General features: G+C 40.9%; 1 protein-coding gene across 5 annotated transcripts in view; it reads left to right on the top strand.

Moving 5' to 3' along the window:
* The window catches only part of LOC142496631 (phospholipid-transporting ATPase ABCA1-like), a 1,672,602-nt gene that overhangs the window by 751,290 nt on the left and 896,764 nt on the right, over positions 1 to 24,548 (top strand). For all 5 annotated transcript variants that reach the window (XM_075603302.1, XM_075603295.1, XM_075603331.1 and 2 more), the window contains one exon: positions 11,693 to 11,915. In XM_075603302.1, the coding sequence (XP_075459417.1) occupies positions 11,693 to 11,915 (223 nt within the window). The remainder of the gene's footprint in view (positions 1 to 11,692; positions 11,916 to 24,548) is intronic.

Genomic DNA, 24,548 nt, shown 5'->3' with positions numbered 1-24,548 from the left:
TCCAGCTTCATAAATGCCCTCAGAAGATTCTTTGCAGTCAGAGGACCAGTTAAACAAATACGCTCCGATTGCGGCACCAATTTTGTTGGAGCATGTAAGGAATTACAAATAAACACTAAAGATAATAGAGACAACAGTGTTCAAAGATACCTGCGTGACCAAGAGTGTACGTTTACATTCAACCCTCATCACTCCTCTCACATGGGCGGAGCATGGGAACGCATGATCGGGGTGGTCCGGCGTATATTGGACTCTATGATGCTGAAAACCGATTTAACTCGACTCACCCACGAAGTGTTAACCACATTTATGGCCGAAATATCAGCGATAATTAATGCTAGGCCTTTGATTCCAGTGTCAACAGATCCAGAATCGCCAAGTATTTTGACACCAGCAATACTGCTAACCCAGAAAGTAGGGAACATCCCCATCCCAGTCGAAGGTTTCAACTCTAAGGATATGTACAAGCGACAGTGGAGACAGGTGCAGCGCTTGGCCAACACATTTTGGGATCGCTGGAGACGCGAGTATCTGGTGACACTCCAAGAACGCCATAAATGGCAAATGGTTAAACCGGATATCCAAGTAGGAGATGTGGTTCTGTTGAAGAACAAACAGGTGTCAAGAAACGAATGGCCCATGGGACTTATTATCAAAACCATCCCAAGCGAAGATGAATGGGTCCGCAAGGTGGAAGTTCGGGTGACCCAGAATGGGATCGTTAAAACCTTTTTAAGACCTATCACAGAGACTATCCTCCTAATGCCTAAATCAGACTATAACAAGGAAGAACTGACTACCAGTTTTGTGGACTCTGAGAGACATTGTTGTGCATCAAGCTAACCTAGAGCTGTGCATCCGCCTACCTACTTTACCGAGACGGCAAAGGACTTCAAGCTGGTGGTACCGGACGGTATCCCATCGTTATGTGGACATGAAGTTTGCATTGTTATGTTATGTTATATTGCAAATATGTTCCACATATACCTAGAATAGGTATCTCCAGATACCAGACGGGGAGTGTCATGGAACAGAAATACCCATGTCTGCCTTCTCTGTTTCAGCCCCCCTTCCCTTGGCAGTTCTGCCTGCTAGCTGTATTTGGATGTTACTTTCCTTACAGTTTACTCCCAGTGCAGATGGAATGGATAAATTATGTAGCCCTTTTTCCTTCCAGTCTGTCCACCCCTGGTTGCTCTGGCAACATCTCCAGTCCTCCAGTTAATGGGCTTTCCCATTTTCTCCCCTGTCCTTGCTGACAGTTAGTGCAGTCTCACTTCACTTTTAGTGTGACCCTTGCCCCTCACTTCCTTTTCCACCATCATCTCTGGATGAGTGAGTACCCTGCTGTAACTGCTGTAGTGGTAGGATTACCCTTTTCACCTGCCCTTAACTACCAAGCACCCACAGAGAGGCATTATCTAAACATCAACATCTCTTCACAAGTGCCTGTCTTTTACCCTGCTTTCCCTCAATAAAGTGAAGAAAAGATACAGAACTTGTTGTGCTTTGAAAAGAGGGCCGAGTTGAAGCTATCTGGGCTAAATCATCTTACATATGACCCTGGCCTCCAGAATAGGCCTAAAAAACTCCAGTCATCAAGGGCTGCAAACAGGCCAGGTTTTCAGAATATCCCTACTTCAGCACAGCTGGCTCAATTAGTGGCTCAGTCATACTCAGGCACTAATTGAGCCAGCTGTGCTAAAGTAGGGATATCCTGAAAACCTGGCCTTTTTGCTGCCCTCGAAGACTGGAGTTATACAGGCCTCATATAGACATTACTGAAACATGGTGGGATGAAACTCATGACTGGGCAGTTAATTTAGAGAGGGCTAAAGCAAAAAGAGGTGGAGTATGTTTATATTGTATTGTATGTCTTTATATAGCGCCATTAATGTTCATAGCGCTTCAAAGTAGTAATACACATGGTAATCATATAAATAACAGGTCATGAGAATAAGTGCTTCGGACATAAAAGTAACATTAAGGAAGAGGAGTCCCTGCTCTGAGGAGCTTACAATCTAATTGGTAGGTAGGGAGAACGTACAGAGACTGTAGGAGGGAATTCTGGTAAGTGAGTTTGCAGGGGGCCAAGCTTTATGTTTCATGTGTCCAGTATTATCCACAGTGCTATTCGTATGCTTCTTAAAGCAATTGTGTCTTAAGGTGGGTCTTAACAGTGGATAGAGAGGGTGCTAGTCGGGTATTGAGGGGAAGGACATTCCAGAGGTGTGGGGCAGTCAGTGAGAAAGGTTTAAGGTGGAAGAGTGATTTAGATACAAAGGGGGTAGAAAGAAGACATCCCTGAGAAGAACGCAAGAGTCAGGATGGTGCCTAGCGAGAAATTAGGGCTGAGATGTAAGGAGGGACAGAAGAGTGTAAATAGCTATAGATAGGAACCTCGCTCAAACCCCTTGTTGGTTAAGGCGTGCTGCCTAGGGAGTGGATCATGAACTGATGACGTGTGTATCTAAAGAGGTACACAGAAAGAATCCCTTTGTAGGCGCACCGCAGACCTTTATAAAATAAATGTGGTCAGGGGAAATAAATAATTATGTGTAACAAAAATTTTTTTATTAATCAAATTAGTGATGGTGTAATAAAAATCGCAAATATTAAAGAACTAGTATTTACTATGTTAAAAGACACTAATTGTGTCACAATGGTAGGTCCAGAGGTACTACTCTGGGCCCATCAGCAGATGTAGATATACAGTATATGTAGCTTGTTTTGATTCACTGTAATGTCCTTGATGCTTAGCATATATCTAAGGTATACCAGTATATGTCCAAAGGTGGATGTAGATCACTCAAGTGTAACACCTAGTGGTGCTGAAATGTTTCACACCCTATGCCTAGATCTTCATTGCTATATGCCTCTATGCTCTAATGTTTCCACTGGCAGTATGTGATCCCATGAGTGAGTGCACGGTTGGAAACTGGGTTGGGTAAGTATCGCCCTAGTGCAGATACAAATATGCACTGATAGTATGTAGCTACTGTACCTGATTCTGTTTACGATAATTGTGTCTCAGCAGTGATGGGATTAATTTCCACTGTACCTATGGAGATGTTTCTCCGTGTATCACCGCTGGACACACATAAGCGCTGTAGTTTAGAGCTAGAATCTAGGTTCGTTAGTTCATTCTAAGATGTTTGCGTTCACTTCGGTGTGTATTGCTACACTCCGTCTCAAACTCTGGGAGTTTATTGCGGGGGCAGTTGTTATTATACCAGTTATAGCAACATTTGCCGTGTCACCCCTCGCGCCCCTTGATTTTTGTCCCGTAGACCCCGTGTACAGATACTTGGATGTCGGGGAGTATACAGTTTGCGCTATTATATCGGGCACAATTCAAGGTGAGTTTGTAAGTCCTGCAGTGTCTTTTAACATAGTAAATACTAGTTCTTTAATATTTGCTATTTTTATTACACCATCACTACTTTGATTAATAAAAAAATTTTGTTACACATAATTATTTATTTCCCCTGACCACATTTATTTTATAAAGGTCTGCGGTGCGCCTACAAAGGGATTCTTTCTGTGTACCTCTTTAGATACACTCGTCATCGGGACAGAAGAGTGTAAAGCTTTCAAAGTGAGGAGGAGAATTGAGTGTGAGATGCAGGATTTGATTGGAAGCCAGGAGAGGGATTTCAGGAGGGGAGACACGGAGACAGATTTAGGAAAGATTAGAGCGATTCTGGCAGCAGCGTTTAGGATAGATTGTAGGGGAGACAGGTGAGAGGCAGGAAGGCCAGACAGCAGGAGGTTACAGTAATCAAGACGGGAGAGAATGAGGGCCTGAGTCAGAGTTTTAGCAGTCGAGCAACTGGCGTATCTTTGTGATATTGCGGAGGAAAAAGCGACAGGTTTTAGAAACGTTTTGAATGTGAGGAGAATTTGTATTATGTTAAACCGGATCTAAAACCTATTAAAAAGGGAAGATTACAAGTGGAAGATGTTTATGAATGGAATGATGAAAATGTAGAGACCTTGTGGATAGAAATTAGCAGTGGACGTAAAAGTACAGTATAAAGAAAACATGTGTAGGGATATGCTATATACACTACCAAATATCTGTGATATTGAGGAAGCTAACATACTTTTGCAAATGGAGAAGGCATCAAAACTAGGTCATGTTTGCATAATGGGTGGTTTTAATTATACAGACAGACTGGAGCAATGAGATTAGCATTACAAAAAAAGGAAAAAGGGTTTTGGAGGTGCTTACAGACAATTACATGACCCACATTATTGATGAACCAGGAAAGGGGCAATATTGGATGTGGTAATATCAAACAATGTAGAAGTAATAGCAAATATTCAAGTCTTGGAACAATTGGGTAACAGTGATCATAACATAGTTGCATTTTAAATAAATTATAAAAAAAAACAGATTACTTGGGTTCAACAAAGACCTTAAGATTTAGAAAGGCAAATTTTAATCAAATGAGGACTAATCTACAAGTGATATATTGGGATGATGTTTATGCAGGGAAGAATGTAGAAGATAAATGGTACGTCTTTAAATCATTGTTAGAAAAGCACACCGTGTATACCCTTGGGTAATAAGTATAAAAGAAATAAGTCAAAACCAATGTGGCTAAATAAACAGGTAGAGGGGAAACAGACAAGAACAGACAGGTGTTTAGATTCTTGAAGTCAGAAGGGAAGGAGGCATAATATCAGAATTATAAAGAACGTAACAAAAATTGCATAAGGGCAATCAAATTAGCAATGAAAAAAATTGCAATAGAAATTAAGATAAACCCTAAAAAGTTCTTTAAGTATCTTAATAACAAAAAAATAAGAAAAGAAAATATAGGACCCTTTCAGTGTGAGATGGGCAGGTAGATTATTGGAGATAAGGAAAAAGCAGAGGTATTAAACAAATTATTTACCTCTGTGTTTACCAGGGAAGAATCAAGTTCAATAGTAGTGCCACAGGAGGAAGCCACAACCTCTTTATTAATGAACAATTGATTGACTGAGGAAGAAGTTCATAGAAGGCTTGAAAAAAATAAAGAAAATAAGCCACCTGGCCTTGATTGGCATACTGTACATCAAAGAGTTCTCAAGGAATTAATTCAGTAATAGCCAAACTATTACATTTAATATTCAAGGACTCCATTTCCACAGGCTCAGTACCACAAGATTGGCGTAAAGCAGATGTGGTGCCTATATTTAAAAAGGGAGCTAGATCACAACCGGGGAATTGCAGACCTGTAAGCCTGACTTCAGTAGTGGGATAGCTACTTGAAGGTTTAATACGGGATAATATTCAGGAATACCTAATGGAAAACAAATTAGTAATAGTCAGCATGGATTTATGAAGGATAGATCTTGCCAAACTAACATTATTTGTTTCTTTGAGGAGGCAAGTAGGAATATAGACCAGGGTAATGCAGTTTATGTGGTCTACTTAGATTTTGCAATGGCTTTTGATACAGTTCCACACAAGAGGTTGGTGTACAAAATGGAATCAATAAAAATATGCACATGGATTGAAAACTGGTTGAAGGATAGACAACAGAGGGTTGTCATAAATGCAACCTTTTCAGGTTGGGCTAAATTCGTGAGTGGAGTACCCCAGGGATCAGTACTGGGACCCCTGCTTTTTAACTTGTTTATTAATGACCTTGAGGTTGGCATCTAGAGCAAAGTCTCCATCTTCGCCGATGACACTAAATTGTGTAAGGAAGTAGAATCAGAGCAGGATGTAATTTCTCTCCATAAGGACTTGGATAGACTGGAGACTTGGGCAGGTAAATGGCAGATGAGGTTTAATACAGATAAATGTAAGGTTATGCATTTGGGAAGCAAGAATAAACAGACAACTTACAAATGAAATGGGAATAAATTAGGAGAGTCCTTGATGGAAAAGGATTTTGGAGTGCTTGTTGACAGCAGGCTTGGCAATGGTGCCCAAAGTTATGCAGTAGCTGCAAAGCAAATGATGAAATATTGCTAAAATTAATATACTGTTGAAAGGGATGATATATTACTAAAATGGACTGAGGGGGTCTCTGGAGAAGCATTGAAGGCAATGTTCTGTTTTCATTTTGTCTGTTCTGCTATGTCTTTAAGTGTCCATTTTGTGTATAAGAATGAGTGTGTTTGATAGAAAATCTCTCACAATAGATGTATGTCTGTGCCTGAAGTAACACCCACATTCCTGGTATCAAGAAATACCTGATTTTTCTAGAGCTGTTTTAATCCAGTTTTAACCAGGTTTTAATGATCTATATGATGATTGGTTTAAAAATTAAGGAACGGTTATTACATTATGCCAAGTAACCTATTTCAGAGAAAGGAAATCAAGTGTATATAATGCCTGTTTGGGCACTCTCTGGTAGAGAGTCTCATTGACTTTTGAATGTGTATGATCATACTCTGTGCTATACTATGCAATAAATTGCTCATTATCTACGACCCGTGTTTGTGAGTTTGCAAACAATGACACAAACAAGATTTTACATTGCATTAAATGTTCAATGGATGGAAAGGAAGTAAACATAATTATGCCCCTTTATAAAGGATTAGTATGACCACACCTAGAAAATGAAGTACAATGTTGGGCACCACTCCATTGAAAAGACATTATGGAACCAGAGAGAGTGAGAAGAGACACAAAATTAATAAAATGGCAGACAATATAACTTATGAGGAGAGGCTAGCTTAATTATATGTATTTACATTAGAATAGAGGCATCTCAGAGAGGATATGATAACTACAGATGAGACACCGACTATTCTAAAGCTTGCCTAAAACTAGCCCGGTTACATTCTGGGTACGTGCTGGGTGTAACCTGGCTAGTTTAAGGCAAGATTAAGGAATTTCTGCATTGACTAATTACCCATAGGATTAACACAGCAGGAGTCCCTGGCAGTCCCAGTCAGTTTGAATGGGACTGCCAGGGACCCCCGCTGTTAATCTGATGGGCCATTAATCAATGCAGAAATGGTGGGTCTAGTTTAAAGCAAGTTTAAGGCAAGTTCCCAGCATGTACCTGGGTGTACCTGGGTCTTTTTGGCTTGAAAATTTGAAGGTATAAGCAATATTACAAGGACTGAAGGTCAAAAGAATGCACATTGCGAGTAGAATAAGGCAAGGCTGGACGTTTATTGTAAGGATTGAAAGAGTGAAAATGAGATGAGATTATGGTCAGAGACTGGGAAAGGGAAATTGAGAAATCAGAAAAGGAACAGTTTTTTCTGAAGACGAGATCAATTTGTGGCCGTCCTTATGGGTCCTGGAAGCTGTAATTGGTAGAGACCAAAGAAGGAAATAAGATGAGATGACAAGGAATGAAAGGGGTCAATGCAGTAATTAAAGTCCCCTAAGAGATATAGATATAGATATATATAGTTAAGTTATGGTGGGTAAAAAAAAGTGACAAAAACCCTCCACAGCAAAGCATATAGCAAATGGAAATATTCCTGTATGCATTTGCTATATGCTTTGCTGTGGAGGGTTTTTGTCACTTTTTTTACCCACCATAACTTAACTAAGTATGGTAAACCCCATCCTCATGGCTTCATTTCATATCCAGTTAACCAACCCCACACTGTCGAAACGGCTGTCTGTGGGTGGGTTTTCTTGCTATGCATCTACCTTGGCTGTGCTTAAAGCTGTGACCATGCAGCACGCTTAAGCCTATAGGGAACCATGTTAAAAATGGTTTTGAAGCAAAAGGTGACACTGTGTTCCCATTTGCATGTAATTTCCCAGAATCCCTTGCTGCAGTGGAAGTGCTGTGTGCTAGGTGACAGGTCTCTCTGTGAGACCGAAACGTTGGCTTTCGTGTAACTGTTTGTTTCAATACAGTTTATTTTGGATTACTCCTTGCTGGTTGCTGTCTCTTTACTGGTCTTTGGGCTGGTTCATATGCTGTGTGGATTCCTATGGGACTAGCAAATGCCTTTTGCCCTACATTAGAGTGCTGACTGCTTTTTTGTGTGGTATATATATATATATATATATATATATATATATATATATATATATATATATATATATATATATATATATATATATATAAACAGGATTCAAAGTCAGTGAGGAAATTGGAATTTGAGGACGTAGAGTTAGGTGGCCTATAGATGACAGCAATACAGAGAAAGTGTGAAAAAAAGATGAATAGTATGAGCCTCAAAGAATGTAAATGACAGGAAAGCAGGTGTAGGCGATGTGAGAAAACAAGAAGTATTGAGAGATATTGTAGTAGATGAAAGTGGGGAGTGTAATGGTGCATGCTAAATTGTGCAGAATATTATTATAGAGGATAGCTGACAGAAAGCTGAACAGTACTATCCACATATAGAAGAATTTGCAGCTTGAATCTAGGCAGATTGTAGCTCAGCTCCTATCCTTCTGTATAACTCCAAATATTCACACTCTAAGGCTGCGTCTATACTTACTCAGACGGAATGGAGGGGAGGTTCACCCACGCTGCGTAATCACATCTATTGTCCTCTTTGAGGATGCCTGTAGATGTCACCAGTGCGCACATCAGACAAAGCTCACTACGGCGCGAAATTCAAGAAGACAGAGAAGTGATTTTTTGCGCGATGGCAGCGGGATGTGAGGTAGGAAAGTGACGTTCCTGCCGGAACGTCATTGACACGCCTCCAAATTTTCATTGCCATGCCCCCAAATCGCGCCCGCTGCATAACCTGCAAAGCCATGAAAAGCTCAGGCTTTACCAAGAGTATTGCAGCGTGTGTGCACCTCCCCTCCGTTCCGCTCCGTCTGCCTGAGTATAGACGTAGCCTTAGTGCAATGCAAACAAAGCTTGGCTTCCCCAAACTAGGTTCAAACCTATACTGCTAACAAAATCACATACCTCCCAATAAAGCAAACTTAATTGCCCTTTACAAACTGAACAATTTGACTGACAAGGAATGTAAGGTAAATTACGGTAAAGTAGATTAACCCGTAATATACCAGATCAACAAATGCTTTATAAACCAGTATTGTGCACAAGCAAAGACTAGTAGCAACTGCCTACTATTTAAGGCCAGAGGCAGGCAATGAGAGCCAAAGAGATGCTGATTTCCTGTCACGGGAGTAAGGGCAGGATTTTCCAGGAAACAGGATGGCCGTGGTAGCTTCGAACCAGATGATGTAACTTCCGGGATGTTCAGACAGATCCCTTTAAGGAACAACAAGGCCATATCTTTATTTTATCATTTTAAATTAACCAACTCATCAACCCCCCTCCCCCAATATCCCCCCCCCCCCCGTCAGACAGCTTTTCCATAGTTCAAATCCTGACAGCATTGTCTTGGCTCCACTCTTGCTGTTATATAAGGGGTACCAGAATTTTTACACAAGCCTCATGATGGTGCCATTATCTACGTTATCCTTACACCTCTTGTACTCACCCATCCTGGCAAGACAAACCCAGCAGACAGTTTTGACAATACCTAGAACAAAAAAAAACATATTAGTATAATCCCCATTTTTTTTTATTTTGAGTAGAACCATCTACCAAACATACAAACTAAGAGGGAAGGTGGAAATCCTGATGTGTCAGAGGGGCTGCATGGGAAGAGGTCCCTCCAGCATCATGCAGGGTTAAATATCCCTCTTTCCCTCCCCCCATCTCAACCCCCCCCCCCCCCAATTTAATTCCTTAGGGGCAGGGAGAGCAGGGGGAGGGACTAAGAAGAGAAGGGCTCCCGCTCACAATGAGACACCGGCCTGAGTGCAGGGATTTACTTTCTTTGCCCACAGGTATCTCGGCTTTCAATATGAGTGGGTGAAGGAGTATTTGAAGAGGAAAACTGATGCATAACACTTGGAGATATCAAATATTGTACCTGTTATAACAACATTATTGATTAAAAAATGCTAGTTTAGAGTACACTGCTCCTCGAGTAATCGTTTAGTCTTTTGGGTAACCAGATACTTAGATCGGATTCACTAAGCATGCAAAATATTACACCCTTGAACATCATTAATTAACCATTGACCTGGATGGCAGATATCTCTGCCTCAACACTGGCCCAAAAATCTTGTTTTTAAAAAGGTACATACTGTAACTCCAGATTTGGTTGTTGAAAAAGGAAAAAATAAGTAGTATGGCACGTTATATAGGACCTCACAGGGTTCTTCTTCAAGTATGGCAGTTGTAAAGTAAATCAGAAACTATGTACAATGTTGTATTATGATGATCTACAGTGGGAATAAGGAAAGTATATGCAATATAGGAACATGGTGTTTGTAGTTACAGATGTAGCAGATGTTATTGCCCCTACTAGCGCATTGTAGCTGTAAACACAGAAGGCTCCAATGGGAGCAGACTTCATTGTAATTGAATTAGGTGTACACAAAAATGGGATGGGGCTAATGCGTAGTGCACTTGCTGGCGCGAGTCTGAGGATGTACTGATGGAGCGGCCATTATTCGAACACATCACGGCGCCGATTTTGAATTCTGTGCTGTTCCCCACGCAGCATGAATGCGGCTAATTGCCCCAGGCATCCGCGCTTATCGCGGATGTTTTGTTTGAATTTCATGGATTCTGTTTCTTTGTTTGCAATAAAATGGATGAATTGTAATTTGTACAGTACTGTGCTACTGTGCTACTGTGCTACTGTGCTACTATGCTACTGTGCTACTGTGCTAATTTCATGTTTTTAAAAGCCAGAACACTAAAATTCGTTTTTCTGCACTCGCCGCGCTCGCATCTTAGTGTGGGAAGGCTGGAATTCATCCCGCGGCTTCAAATCGGGATTCCGATGTACATGACGCGTGAAGTGTTCGAATAAAGGCCGCTGCATCAGTAGTAAAGCCTGCAACATCTGTATGTGTGGAAATTTTCCCCTCAATTATACTACTCCCAGACTCTTTATTTCATGCTACAGTATGTCGAAATGCCAGCAGAGTCTATAATACAAAGCTACTACGACTTGCAGCTTTTTAACTTTCTGATACATTTCATCTTGTATCCTAAGAAAGAAAAAAACTATGAAAAATGTTGTCAGTATATTGTTTGCATGTAAATTTTACGCATATTTGACTTTCCTATTTGAAATTGATAAGATTTGTTTTTAAATATATTTGCGAAACTTGAGTTAATTGAACCTTTACTTCCAAAATTGTCAGTATTTATGATTAATTACTGTAATTAATACTGTATGACACCTTAAGTCTTGCATGTTTATTATAACGCTAATGTAAAACCTAGTTCCAGTGTGTCTATTTTGTCATTGTAATTGTAGTTAAAACAAAAGTGTGTGTTGAAATCTGCAAGCTGAACACTTTAATTAATTACAGTTTCTTCCATTGACTTGAATAGGCTGTAAGGTACATATCTTCCAACACCGGAATGTGCCTTATTTCTGATGACTGTTTCATAAATAATACGTTTTTTTCTGCAAATATATGAAATAACAAATAGTCATAAAGCTGGTGTGCATCTCTTATATACATATTTGTTCATATACAATTATGATGAACTGAATGTATGCCTATATTAACTGCCAATTCCAGATTTGTACAGTATAACTTGCAGTACCAGCACTGCTTCTCATTCAATCTTAATAAAAATGAACATTTTCACAGTATGAATCAGTGTTGAATAATCTTGAAAGACAGGGCCTGATAATTAATCCAATTTTAAAATATAATAACGTAATATAACAATTGTTAATTAAAAATTGTTATCTTCCTCCTGTGTAGATACATACGCTCTCTTTCTCGTTCGCTCCCACTTTTTATGACCTTGGCCTGGATATATTCTGTGGCTATGATTGTTAAAGGTATAGTATATGAGAAAGAAGCACGTCTTAAGGAAACAGTGAAAATGATGGGACTCGGCAATGGAATGTATCGTCTGAGTTGGTTTATCAGCACCTTTATTCCTCTTGTCATCAGTGCATTTCTTCTCACTATTATATTCAAGGTGATCACTGTTAATTTTAATCTAATTCAATGTATAAAAAATGTAATTTTTAATCTTTGGAATCATGTTTTGAAATGATATTACATTATTTATTTTAATTCCTTTTTAGTTTTCCCTCTTTTTAATAAAATATTTCCAACATTGGGGGATATGTATCAACATGGTGCATATTTGATCAATAGCGTAGAGGATATTTTTAAAATTACACCAACAGAGGATGTATAATCTATTAAGAGCACCTTAACTTGGTTTGGAAACAGAGAAAGGAAAACAACACGTTATAGCCTTCTCCTCCTGACGACACCTTTCCCCATGACATTGTGCCCCACCCACCCATCCCTCCCACCAAAGCCACTATCCTTTTCAATCCCTGTCTTCACGATCCCCATCCCTTGCCACAAGCCAACCTCAACTCGCCATGCCAACCAGAATAACCACATAGTACCCCTCCTTGTCAACGCTTCTCCCTTCCCCCTATCACCCCAACTCCCACCCGATCCTCCATCAACCTCCCCTTCTCCCTCTGGAATGCCAGATCCATCTGCAATAAGACCACCTTCACCCTCAATCACTTTCTACAAAACAATCTTGCATTTCTTGCAATCAGCAAACCATGGATTCCCACCAAAAACACTGCCACCATGCTGCTCTCACATCTACACAATCATACCCCATGTCACACCAACACTGGAGGGGGAGTTGCCCTCCTTGTCTCTTCATCCTGGATACCTGATCCAATCCCCCTTCCTTCCCCTCACTCCCTTCCTTTTTCCTAATTTGAATTACATGCCCTGCTCTCTCTCTCTTTCCCTCTACCTATCACAATAATTGTAATTTATCGTCCCCCTGGCTCACCCATGATTTTTCCATGAGTTCCACTGCTTCCTCTCTTCATGCCCACTCTCTCCCAACCCCCCTGTGATGTTAACCTTCACCTTGACAACCCCACCTCGGCCTTCATCCCCCTCATCACTCACTGATTCTCCACCCACCCACTTACTCAACCTTATTCTCACAGTGCATGCTGAGTCCCCCTCCACACCCCTTGTTCCACCTGCCGGTTACCACCTCCTTTCCACCATCCTTTGTATCACCATTCCTGCTCCTCCTCTACACCACTCAATCCCATACTTCGCAGAAAACTTAAATCCATTGATCCATCCTCTCTTACCTTCTCGACCTCATCACTCCTCCCTCACTCGCATCATTTTCCTCTCTCCAACTGAACTCTGCATTATCCTCATCACTGAATTCAAACGCATCATTCCACCCTGTGCATCCCTTCAAACATCCAGCTAAACCCTGGCTCACCTGTCAACTCAAAACATTCAATTTCTCCTTCGCACAGCTGAAAAATCATGGAAATCTTTCTGTTCTTTATCCACACTTGCTACTTTCCAACCCTCCTCAACTAATACACTTTTCCTCTCAAATCGCAAAACAAATATACTATAACACTCTTATCAACTCACTATCACCTCATCCATGACAAATATTCTCCACCCTAAACCATCTACGTATGACCCTCCCCATCTCTCTCGCATAAGCCACCCTCTCATCCACGGACCTTGGCTCCTACTTCTTACAAAAAATATACATCCATCATTCCTTCCCCCACTGCTGTCCCTCTTCCCCCTTGTCCCCCACCCCTACCCAGTCCTTCCCCTTCTTCAGCCCAACCTTGATGATGATCTCCTTTCAATCATCAAACACTCTCATCCCCTTCAAACCCCATTCCACACTCCCTCATATCCTCCCACTTCTCTTCCTTCATCTCTGCTCCTTCTTCAACCTCTCCCTATCCAGTGGATAACATCCTCATCCTCCTCAACCTCTCTTCAGCATTTAACATGGTTGATCACCTCACTCTCATCTCCACCCTCACCAACCTTGGCATTGCTGATACCACCCTCTCATGGCTCAAATCCTATCTTTCCCACTGCTCCTACTCTGTCACCTTTAACAAATAATTATTTCCACCTACTAGCCTCCAAGTGGGCATGCCCCAAGCTCTGTTCTTGGTCCTCTCCTCTTCTCCCTCTACACTGCCTCGCTCTTCGACCACATCTCCTCCTATGGATTTAATGTCCATTTTATTGCAGACCACATCCAAATGTATTTCTCTTTCCCACTATTCTCAACCAAACTTTCCACCCATATCTCTGCCTGCCTTTCTGCCATTTCCACCTGGATGTCCTCCCACTTCCTACAAATTAACCTAGCTAACCAAACTTCTAATCCACACCCTAATCTTCACCCGTCTTGACTACTGTAACTCCTTTGTTCTCCGTCTCCTCTATACTCCTCTATACCCCTCCAACAAATTCAAAATTCTTCAGCCCATACAATTCTCCATCTTCCCCGCTCTGCTCACGACACCCCTCTCCCAACTCCACGGACTACCCATCGAACAATGTTCCTCTTCAAATCCCTCACCCTGGTCTATAAATATTTCCATGCTCTTGCCCCCCCCTCCTTACCTTTCTGCACTCATCTCTCGCTACACCTTTCCCATCTCCTTTGCTCCCTAAGTGCCACAACCCTCATTCCCCCAAGCCCCCTGTGCCTCCTCTCAATTTCCGATCATTTGGCTTACTTGCCCCCTGCTCTGGACCAAGCTCCCACACCACATCTAATCTGCCCCCTCCCTAACTACAGTATCTTCAGAATCCAACTGAAAATTCAGCTCTTCTCCGTCACATTCCATGTTACCCCATTAACCTCCTATCCCATCCCCTCCCTCACCCCACCCTCCCCAACGCCCATGATATCCTTACCCTCACACTTCCTTAATGCACACCAACAAAGCAAGCTGTCAATGCACATAACTCATTTTCCAGCCATTATGTTCCCACCCCTACCCACCACAAAGTTATCTCAACACTTACTCTATAAACTATATATACTGTAACCACATCTTTGTTTTACTAACTAAAGTACAGAGCCCTGGAAAAGGATGATGAATAAATATTGTTCAAAATAAATAGGCACACATTTTGATATATTTAATTATAAAATATTGTACTGACTTACAGTATCTCATTCCCTCAGCCCCTCCTAAACCACTTCTCAAAATGTTCACTAGAGCAAGTGGAACAAAAGGAAAGCAAAACATCTTCAATACACTACCAACAATTAAACATGCTGTGCAATACATTTTAGTAGTAGAGATGACATGAGATTTATTCAAATCTAAAATATTTTTCGCATGGGAAAGCATGATGAGGAACGTAGACAGAATCAGTTAAAATGAAACAATTTACATTTTTTTTTTTAAACTTTGATGAAGTTTGACAGAAGAGTACCTATTGACTTATATAACACCTTAAACAATCCTCTATATCTGCGGGGCACAAACTGGGGTGGCGCAACATTAGCTAGGGGGGGGTGGGCACGGCAGTTACAGAGGCCTAGCACCCTTCCCCAAGGCATTTAAATGCCCGGGGAGGTGTGAGACCTCTGTAACGTCCCTTACCTGTGGCCAGCCGGGTCTTTGACAACTTATCGCCATGACAACACGTCACATGATCCGCGATGTCATTTGATGCCGGGATCTAAGCCAGGGGGGACATGACCGCTGGGGTTCCCAGGCAGGGGTCGCACTCCAAAAACTTTGCACACCCCTGCTCTATGTAACACATGGGAAAATATCTGTGACCATAGCTGGGATAATGACCAAATTTGCATACACAAATTATATTCAAATTTGTATATTTTTCAGTCTCTCTGATACATAAAAGGGAAAGTATACATTTTAATATTTTTACAGCTACTTATCGTATTTATTTTGACTGATACTTTTGGGGAAAGGAATTCCTTTCAATGTTTACGTGGGTGTAAACTTGCATTGCATTATAATTCCTTTCATTGTATAATCGGTGCTATGGAAAAATATAGAAACACACACATAATATATTTAATATGAAACAAGGTTACTTAACAATTTCTCAGATTACATACAGCAGCTCAACATTATTATTTATATGGGGAAAACAATTGTTACTTCCCCATTATTGAAGTATTGGTTTAGTACAATAACCTAGTCATTTATTTCCTTATTTTGTGCAATTGTTTATTCACATCAAGAAGCAGCCTCTATTTATATACCCCAAACTACTATTTAATTCATATTTTATTCCCAAAATGTTTCCTTATTTTCTCTTTATCTTAAGCCTCTCCGTCTCTATTTCATTTAAGTGTCTTTGTATAATTTTGTAGCAAAGTAAGTGCATGTGATGCATTGTGGTTCTTCCGTCTAAATTAATTAATATTGACCAATCATTAAATTAAGCAAATTATTGTGATTAGATTGTTGTGCTTGTATTGACTTGGCCGCTAAATTGTTTGCATTGCATCTTTTCTGTTTATTTCATTGATGTGTGCAGACTATGACCCTGAACTCACCATAAATTAAAACAAAGGCTGCTTTTTCACAAAACTAAATATGCAAACCACAGAATCATATAGAAAAGTACAAAATCATTCATTTAAACAGCATATTGAAACAGATTACAAATCACCAAATCGGTATACATATCACTTAATTGATAAATTATTTGTGAATTGATTTAGGTTTTCAATGTATTTTTGGGGAGAAGAAATGGTAGAGTTTTGTTATTTTCATCTATGAACAATTTGACTTCAAAAATGAAAAGAAAACATATAAGTGAAGTGTTTAAGAACATAATAGTACCTAAAGTAATTGTATAAAACTTGCCTTTCTCCCATCTAATGTATGCCCTTACTGTTACATTTGTGAGTCATGACATGAGTGACTGCAAAATAACTTCTTGAGGATGTTGGCTAGATAAATTGTTGTGATCTACAGTATATGCCATTGATTGTACTGGTGTAATATATCATAAGATAATACACTATATAACACAATTCTATGTACTTCATATGCTCAATTGCTTAATATACTGTAGGTGATGTGCTACAGTACATCATAATCTTCTATAAACAAACTTTGTCTACAAGCATGCACATGCCAGGCACGAAACCTGTACAATTAAAATATTATTTCATTCCAGGTCCGTAGATTTTTCCCTATTATACTGTATATGGATTTTGATTAGAGATATGCAAATGTCTTCAGAGTTGCTTCACAAACGTTGGGTTTCCATACATTTTTTGCATGACTTTACATTGCACAGATTTTAGCCAATTTCACCAGAATGGTGCCACTTGTAGACACAATTTAGTGAAAATTGTAGCATACAATATAAAGGGCATAGCCCTTCAAATGTTTGTCAAAAAAACAGCGAGACGATTTTTCAAGAAAACCCCCCAGAAAATGTTACCTGATTCACACATTTCCAATTTGAATAAATGTATGAAACTGTAGTTATTAAATCTCATATTAATCATATTAACTTAAATGATTCACCAAAACAGACACAGTGCTACACAGGGACCAATGTATCAAGGTAACTTGGGCCAATACTTGGGCCATACTAAATTTGTACTATTGACTTACAGTAAATGGCAGTTAGCACAGGATAAAAGATTAATGAATCTCTTCCATTATCCTACACAGAGTTATTATTCAAATGATCACCTACACATCATACAACAATAGTAAGTCAAAACTGTTTTACTCAAGTTTTGGCTTTTTGCATGCTGTAGATAATTTTTATTGAATTAGGGGAAGTTTGCCTAAAATAATAATTTTGAGGAGTAACAAAAATGTATCTGGAGTTACAGCTACTGTACTATTTTCTTTTTGTACACACTTGTGGTCGACCATGAGCCCTTAATATCAGAAAAAACATGTCTGAGAAATTGCTCAGAAGAGATTTTTCTGATTCTGTTGTGCGATATTGCATGTATGCATTTATATTTTATTTGTATATTGCCATCCATGTACATAGCGCTTCACAGCAGTAATGCACATGACAAAATAATATGAGACATAATTAGAATAAGTTCTACAGACTTAAAAGTAAACATTAGGAGAATTAGCTCCTGACCCAAAGAGCTTACAATCTAAGTGGCAAGCAAAGAGAATTTACAGAGAGCATACAGGATGTTTTGGTAAGTGTGTATGAAAGGGGAGAACACTTTGGAGCTATACAAATGCTTCATTAAAGACTTGAATTCTAAGATAGGCCATAACGGTGGAGACAGAAGGTGCTTGTTGGATATTACTGAGAAGGGCATTCAAGAGCTGGGGGTAGTAAGTGAGAGGTTCTAAGTGGGTGAGGACTTTAGATACAAAAGGGGTAGACAGAAGACATCCGTGAACAGATCATAAGAGGCGAGCAGTTGTATAGCGAGAAAATTGGACTGCGACGTAAAGAGGGGCAGAATTGTGTATTGCCTTAAAAGAGAGAGAAGAATTTGGTAAGTAATAAAGAATTTAATGGGAAGCTAGGAGAGCGATTTCTGCCACGACAGACTTAGAAGAGAGGCAAGTGATTCTTGCAAAAGTGTTTAGGATAAATCATAGGTTTAGGCAGGAAGGATTGACAATAGAAGGTAACCAGAATTAAAGACTGGAGAGAATGAAGTCAAGCATTAGAATCTTAGCAATAGAGCAATAGAGGAAAGACACATATTTCCAATTTTACAGAGGAAAAAAGAAAATGATGCCAGCTTATCGTAATTTTCTTTTCCGTGAACCATAGCAGTGGGCACCGTAGGGTTAAGTCCATCATTAGCTTGAGTATAACAAGAAATTGAATTATTGCAGCTTAGCCCAATAAAAGGCCCCTCTTACTACCTGCAGATAATCTTAGGAATCTCACATAGCTGAAAAATACAACTGATATATATATAAGACATACAAATAGGGAGGGTAACTATGTGCCCACTGCCATGATTCCAGGAAAAGAAAATTACGGGAAGCTGGCTAAATGTTCTCTTTTCCTTTTCCTCATGGCAGTGGGCACCATAGGGACAAGCAACAAAATAAGGGAGGGACATAACCAACATCACCAATATCAGCTTCAAAACATTTATTTTGTTATTACAAGCTGAAGTACTTTTTGGCCAAAGCTTAAGTCAGCTGAAGCCTGAATGTCCAGCCTATAGTATTTTATAAACGTGTTAAATGATGACATGGCTACCTTGCAGATTTGTACAGGTGATGTCTGTGCCTTAAATGTCCATGATGTGGGCATGACCCTTGTTGAATGAGCCTTTTGACTTAAAGGTGGATTTTCTCTTTTGTGTTCACATGGTTTTCTTATGCATGACACAATCCATCTGGATTTTTGCCTTGAACGCTGCTTTCCCAGTCTTGGGTCCCCTGGGAGGATCAACAGTCTATCCTACTTTCTAATATCTTGTACTCGATTGATATAGGTTTCCAAAAACCTCACCACATCCAGAGTATGCAATACTTCTTCCTTATTACCCAGTTTGGGGCAAAATAAGGGAATTACAATTTCTTGATTGATGTGAAATCGAGATACCACTTTTGGCACAAAATGGTGAACTGGTCGGATAACTGCCTTATCCTGGTGAATGACCAGGAACTTTGCAAGATAGAGCTTGTATTTCTCCCACTCTCCTTGCTGATGTAATGGCTATGAGGATCGCTATCTTCCATGATGATAGTTTCAAAGATATTTTATCTTATCTTTCTTAAGCAAAGTCGTATCTTCCTCAATATCTTTGCAATGAGAGGGATTGAGGACAAATATATGCCCATTTTAACTGCCATTTGAAACTGAGGGCATCTCTGTGCATTGCACTGGGATGAAAATTGCCACATGCAGTAACAATCTACCCTTTTTGTTGTGTTAGGTGGCCATCAGGTCTATTTCGGGTTGACACCAGCGCTTCACTATTTTGTGAAATACTTTGCTGTCTAAGGCCCATTTTCCAGGGGTAGTTGTGTTGTTACTGCGGAAATCTGCTGTCGTGTTTTGTAGCCTTGGTATATGTATGGCTGTCATCTATGTGACATAGCCTCTGTACATGATAGCATTTTTGGTGTTAATGTCATAAGTCTTCCACTCTTTGTTCTTCCTTCTTTAGCTATACACTTTACCACAGTGCTATAGACGGCTCTTATTTGTATGTTTCCTCGACTTATGTGGCGGCTTTGGGCCGTTTCTAATGCTTTCTGGACTGCCTTGAATTCTAGCACATTTGCTGGTCAATGCTGCTCTTTTGCTGACCAAGTTCCTTGCGCCACTAGATCTCACATATGTGCTCCCAAGCCTGTGCCATTGGCATCTATGGGGATCAGTAACAAATACACTTGGTGTAGCGTATGATCTAATAGCAGATTTTGGCCTTCTCCCACCATCTTAGTTTGTCTTTTGTGCATGGGTATACTGTGTATTTATGTACACCCGTGGTGCATTACCAAAAGTAATAGGATTTATTGAATAAAAGATGAGTGGTAGACAATTCCCACTTACAATATATATTAAAAAAAAATTAGCCGAGCTTAATAATCAAAAATTAATAGACAATACCCTTCTGTGACTAATGAAATGCTTTTATTTGTGCGAGCTTTTGAGATACACTTATCTCTTCTTCCGGCGGTGTTACAATGGATAAAGCAAGAAAGGTTTCACTGTCTAGTCGTGCCTGTTTTTTCAGTAAAACTCATTCTTCCTTTATCCATTGTAACACCCCCGGAAGAAGAGATCGTGTATTTCGAAAACTTGCACAAATAAAAGCATTTAGTTAGCCACAGAATGGTCTATTCAGTTTATATTTTATATATGTATATATCTATATATATATAAAGCAGAAAATAGCCGTGTTAGTCCAGTTGCGAGAGTGCAGAATAAATGAGTTCTTCACTATTAGGTGATACCTTTTTTATTGGACTAACAATTTATGTCATAGGACAAGCTTTCGAGAGTTATCCTCTCTTCTTCAGGTGATTTCTTGACCTGAAGAAGAGAGGATAACTCTCGAAAGCTTGTCCTATGACATAAATTGTTAGTCCAATAAAAAAGGTATCACCTAATACTGAAGAACTCATTTATTCTGCAATATATATATATATATATATATATATATATATATATATGTAAATACAACTGTATGCTCATCTGCATGTCTTAGGCAGGTCTGCAACCCCGCCTTTCACCCTTATCACCCAGCACACAGCACTTCCACTGCAGCAAGGGATTCTGGGAAATGACATGCAAATGAGTGTGAGCACATTCACATGTCTTAGACAGGTCTTCCTTTAACCATAATCACTTAGCATACAGTGCTTCCACTGTAGCAAGGGATTCTGGGAAATGACATGCAAATGAGCACACAATGTGTCACCTTTGCCTGAAATCCCTTTTTACATGGAACCCTTATAAGCAAATGCTCTGTTGTTCACACAGCTTTTAAGCACAGCATGGGATTAGATGCAAAGCCAGTCAAACCACTCACAAACAGCTGTTTCGACCTTTATGGGTCTCATCAGTATGATATTGATTGTGCTGGCTTTGCAATTTTCAAGGCGGGTAGGTGTACCATACACATTTTAAGTTATGGTGAGTGAAAAAGGCAACAATAAACCTCCACCGTTAGCATATAGCCAATTAAAAGATCACTTGTGAGCACTTTCACGTTTATTAGGTCGCGCTTATAGTCCCAGCGAAGTCGCGACAAAACAAATGTATTGAATCCGGTGCGTGCGCTTATATTTGGACCGACGCGACGGAGCGACGGCTTGGTCGCGATCCCTGGAATTCAATAACATTTGATTTTTCAGTGATCGCAGCGTGACGTCAGCGTCGTTGTCGTGTTGCCATAGCAAGGACTATAAGCGCGGCCTTAGACATGTCTGCAACACTGCCTTTTACCATTATCACCTACCATACAGTGCTTCCACTGCAGTAAGGGATTTCGGGAAATGACATGCAAATGAGAACGTGTTATCTTTTGCCTGAAATCCATTTTTACATGGAACACACATATATATACACATATATATATATATATATATATATATATATATATATATATATATATATATACACATATACATATATACATATATATATATATATATATATATATATATATATATATATATATATATATATATATATATATATACAGGTGCGCCGACGAGTATTCTAAAACTTGCCTTGGAAAATCTGGGGCTATAACCTACAAGACCCAGGTACATGCTGCAACATTTCAGTGACATTTCTGCAGAAAGACTAATGGCCCATCGAATGAACACAGCAGGGGTCCCTAGCAGTCCCATTCAGTTTGAATGGGACTGCCAGGGACCCACACTGTGTTAATCCGATGGGCCATTAGTCTGTCTGCAGAAATGTCACTGGTATATAAAGCCCTATAAAGTTAAGTTTTTTTATGATTGGTCTGTACTATGGATATATTTTCTTTTTTCATGCACCATCATTTTGCTGTGATTGGAGGTCTTCATCCTCTCTGAACCAGGAGCTCTTCTTGTCATCCATAAACTGCTCCCTGTTGCCCGTAAAATACTGAGATCTTGTGAGTAGGCTGTACATATGAGCCAAGAAAACCACAGACTGAATTCACATTGTTTTATTGTCTATACTTAGATTGTTTTTGCTTTATTTCCCTTATATGCTCCCCCTGGATTGCGAACGAGATGCTCTGTCACGGCAGTTCCTTGCAGAGGATAGGTCTGAAGAGTGGCTAGAGACGACGATAATTCCTTCCAAATTTATCGTATCCGCCAACTCCTTCGACATCATGGACAATATCTGATCCGAGCAATCACAGGCTCCTATGGGGCTCAAGGTCCCGGAGGGAAGGCTCTACACCGCACCGCACCGCAACATCGCAAGAGAGTCCTCGAGTGGTGCCATTCCTCTAAGTCGGTAGGATACCCAGGGATGCGGAAAACTAACGACCTCATCCAACGAACCTTCTGGTGGCCAGGGATGTCTAAAGATGTGGAGGAGTTTGTGAAGGCGTGTGGCACATATGCTCGCAACAAAGTACAGATCGGCAACAGATCGGCCTTGGAACCATATTTCTATGGATTTTATCGGGGATCTTCCTACTTCCAAAGGGATGAATACTATCCTTGTTGTCATTGATTGCTTTTCCAAGTAGACTCCCCTTTTCCCTTGAGAGGTCTTCCGAATTCCCCCAGGCTCGCGGATGTTTTCATCCAGGAAATCTTTCGTCTCCATGGAGTGCCGTCGACCATCGTCTCGGACAGGGGGTCCCAATTCATTTCACAATTTTGGCGAGCCTTCTCACTAAAAATGGGTATTTCATTACAATTCTCCTCAGGATACCATCCACAGACCAATGGGCAGATGGAGAGAGCCAATCAAAACCTGGAACAGTACCTCCGATGTTTCGTAATCGATACACAGGACGATTGGGTGGATCTGCTACCTTGGGCCGAGTTTGCCCTCAACTCCCTACGTAATGACTCCACTCAAGAATCTCCCTTTTTTGTAAATTTTGGGTTTCACCCATCCCGCTTACCCTCCTCCCCCCTATCCTCTGGGGTACCAGCAGTTGATAAATGTATCACCCGGCTAAAACACTTATGGAGGAAGATTCATGAGAACCTAAGAGTGGCCACCGGAGACAGAGACTCCAGGCAGATCGCCATCGACGCCAGGTCCCAGAATTCTCTCCAGGAGACAGGGTATGGCTTTCATCCAGGAATATTCGACTAAAGGTTCCCACTATGAAGCTTGCACCCAAGTTCCTCAGTCCCTTCCCCATGGTCAGGAGGATTAATTCAGTGGCTTATCGCCTGCGTCTTCCACTCTCAATGAGGATTCCCCCGTCTTTCATGTATACTTGCTAAAACCAGCATTTCAGAGTCCTCGTTTTTCCAAGACCACTTCTCCTCCACTCCCTCTTCTGATCCAAGGTCAACAGGAGTACAAGGTCAAGTCTATCCTGGATTCTAGGAACTCCAGAGGAGGAGTACAGTACCTGGTCCACTGGAGGGGGTTCGGACCAGAGGAACGCTCATGGGTTTCCCACCGAGACCTCCACGCTTCATGACTCATCCAGACATTCCATCGTAGGAATCCCTCCAAACTGTGCCATGGACGCCCGGAGGTCGCCCCTGAAGGGGGGGTTACTGTAACAACCGGGGAGTCACGCCGCAATAGGCGCACTCCCCACTCACCTGCTACCCCGCCGGCTCCTCCTGCGCCACGCAACCAGCCTCCCTTCAGCACGCCGTTCACTGCTACTCCCAAGTACGCTCACGCCGGCATGCTCCTTGTACTACCGGCACTGGGCGCGCACCCGGTCACGCGCTCGCAGGCACGGCCACACAGTGGCGCCCCAACCTCTTAATCTACCAAGGTAATGCTGCAATCAAATGCAGGCTTACCACTGGCTCTATAGCCCCTCCCCTGGGAGCCCTTCTGGACCTATCCCTGCCGCAGCCTGGCCCATCCACGCACCCCCAATTTGCTACCTTGCCATTGGATCCTCTCTCCTACATATACCCTGCGGTTTCACTAACTCGTCGGCTAAGCATAAAACCAGTTGTTCTCATCACTCTCTGCCTCCCTAGTCCTGTCTTGTTTTGTTTTGCAGTCTTCCTCGTGTACCGAACCGGCTTCCTCTTCGACTCTCAGTACCTCTGGCATCCCGAACTTGGCATACGGCAATACGACTCTCCGCACCTCTGCACCCCAAACTTGGCATATGGCAATACGACTCTCCGAACCTCTGGCA

The sequence above is a fragment of the Ascaphus truei genome, chromosome 1 (assembly GCF_040206685.1).
Source record: "Ascaphus truei isolate aAscTru1 chromosome 1, aAscTru1.hap1, whole genome shotgun sequence".
NCBI classification, from domain to species: Eukaryota; Metazoa; Chordata; class Amphibia; order Anura; family Ascaphidae; genus Ascaphus; species Ascaphus truei.
This window is presented reverse-complemented; position numbering and strand designations above follow the sequence as displayed.